At 30.1% G+C, this 2,073-nt stretch overlaps 1 protein-coding gene across 1 annotated transcript in view; it reads right to left on the bottom strand.

The window, feature by feature from the left end:
* LOC102677957 (nuclear pore complex protein Nup160 homolog) overlaps positions 1-2,073 on the bottom strand; it is a 6,830-nt gene that overhangs the window by 3,359 nt on the left and 1,398 nt on the right. Inside the window, exons 4-5 of the mRNA XM_031515283.1 lie at positions 1,576-2,073; positions 43-1,502 (exon numbers count right to left, since the gene is read on the bottom strand). The exon at positions 1,576-2,073 is cut by the window's right edge and continues 27 nt beyond it. Of these exons, the coding sequence (XP_031371143.1) occupies positions 43-1,502; positions 1,576-2,073 (1,958 nt within the window). The remainder of the gene's footprint in view (positions 1-42; positions 1,503-1,575) is intronic.

Here is a 2,073-nt window from a genome sequence, read left to right as displayed (position 1 = left end):
ATATATATATATATATATAAAATAAATTTTAAAAAAGGATACATAAGTTGAGCGATAAATGTAATATGTGTTAACATGCCATAATGCCAAGGAATTAAAGTAGTTGCATCTAAATTTGTATGAGCCATCAAATTATGAGCATGTTTTGCACCACTGTTTTGTATAAATAATTCTAATAACAACAAAGATCGATGTTGTTTAAATACTATATTTGTTCTTGAATCAGCAAGCTTCAATAATGCTAAACGCTGAACACTAGAATCTAATAATGATTGCATAGGCATTGGTAATGCTGTGGATTCACATATCCATGTTACAACGTAATAAGCTTGCATTAACACTACTGTCCTGGGTGCTAATGATGATTTTATAGAATGTAAAGATCGCGAATCAAACAACTCTGGTCGTAACAATATTATTTGTTGCAAAATTAATAAATTCCTGCAGATTGCGAATCTTAATTGTGTTATTTGTGTTACACTTTTCGATATTGCTGAGATACCTAAATGACTACTAAAAAAGTGATTGATATTAAGTAATAATTTTGAAGCATCATGATCTTCATTAAGTTGTAACTTATTTGGTTGACCAAGATCATATGTTAATGTTTCCAATAACATTGCCATAGCACTGGATATATCTCTAACATTTGACAATCTATGAGAGCTAGGATGATGTGTAATGAAATTACTAATTGGTTCTTCTGATTCTAACATTAGTTTTGATAATAAATCATCAATAATGATATCTGGACTTCTTAAATGATACATTTCTCTCTTTATTGTTATTTTAGTTTCTTCAGATAATTGTTCTTCTATCAATACCAATGCTGACATTATTATAATAAGATCTTGACATATATCCTCATCTTGCGACAAAATTGGTGATATTTTGAATCGCGATGTATACGATTTTTCATTGCAGAACATTAAATATTCCAAAGCTTCCATTGGTCTCAAAAGTGAAAAGCATGACTTTTTAAGTAAAACTACTCCATAAACGGTTGGTAGTAATAACAATCCCACTGGTCTCGTACTATTAGCATGATACTGTATAACACAAGAATAAAATTTTGACCAACATCGATTGGCGATTTCCAAGTAGTCTTCGTCCATAAGTTCGTAATCCATAATTTCAGCCTGTATTTCAGCTTCTACAGCTTTTTCAGCTTCTACTTTTAATTCAGTAGCAGAAAGAATTTTATTTTCTATACAATTAGACCTTCTATATATGTTCAAGGCTTTTGTTATATCTGTCAAAGAAAATTGTCCAGGATAAAAAATATAATTAATATATGCTTGTCTTGGATCAGTATCAGCATCATTAAGAATATAATCTCTATCTGGTGTTTGTTCTAAGATTGCTGTTTCCCATTCAGAATTAACGCGCATACCACTCGATAATGATAATTGTGCATGAGTTACTTCAACTGTATCCATATCAGTAGTTCTCCATACAGCCCATAATCGAGTAGTAGTAAAAAAAAAATCGACTAAATGTTGCTGTAAAGATTAATATAAAAATTAATAACATAATGTATGATAATTAATATAAATATATATAAAAAATACATACATCTGGTGCAAATTTTGTACATAATCTCTTAAATTTAAATACACCATTATCTTGAATCGGTTTTAAAATACAAAATTCGCATCTGGAATTAAATTTTAAAAAAGTCGCCAAGTATAATTCATTATTAGGACTCAACGTTTTTTTTAATATATGTCCTTGTGCACCTTCAGATGCAACGTGATTATCTATTGTTATATCACTTACTGCCACGCATTGAGCTTTATTGCAAGACCACATACGAATATTACCTTCACGGCACAAAGCAAAAAGATATGTATCATTTTCACAATTATGTATAGTTAATGACATAGCCACATGAGCTTCAGAATTACGACCTCTGAAAGCAGTTGCAATACCACTAAGAAATCTTGGTACTATTGAATCTTGTTTTAATTCATTACTATGCACAAGGCCAGTTTTAATGTCTAGCCTTAAAAGGAGTATAGTTCCAGAATTATAAGCAAAAGCAAATAATGCTTCTTGTGGTGGAATAAACCA

The sequence above is a fragment of the Apis dorsata genome, unplaced genomic scaffold, assembly GCF_000469605.1.
Source record: "Apis dorsata unplaced genomic scaffold, Apis dorsata 1.3 scaffold_60, whole genome shotgun sequence".
Lineage (NCBI taxonomy): Eukaryota > Metazoa > Arthropoda > Insecta > Hymenoptera > Apidae > Apis > Apis dorsata.
Note: the sequence above shows the minus strand (reverse complement) of the source record. Positions and strands in the feature narration are given on the sequence as shown.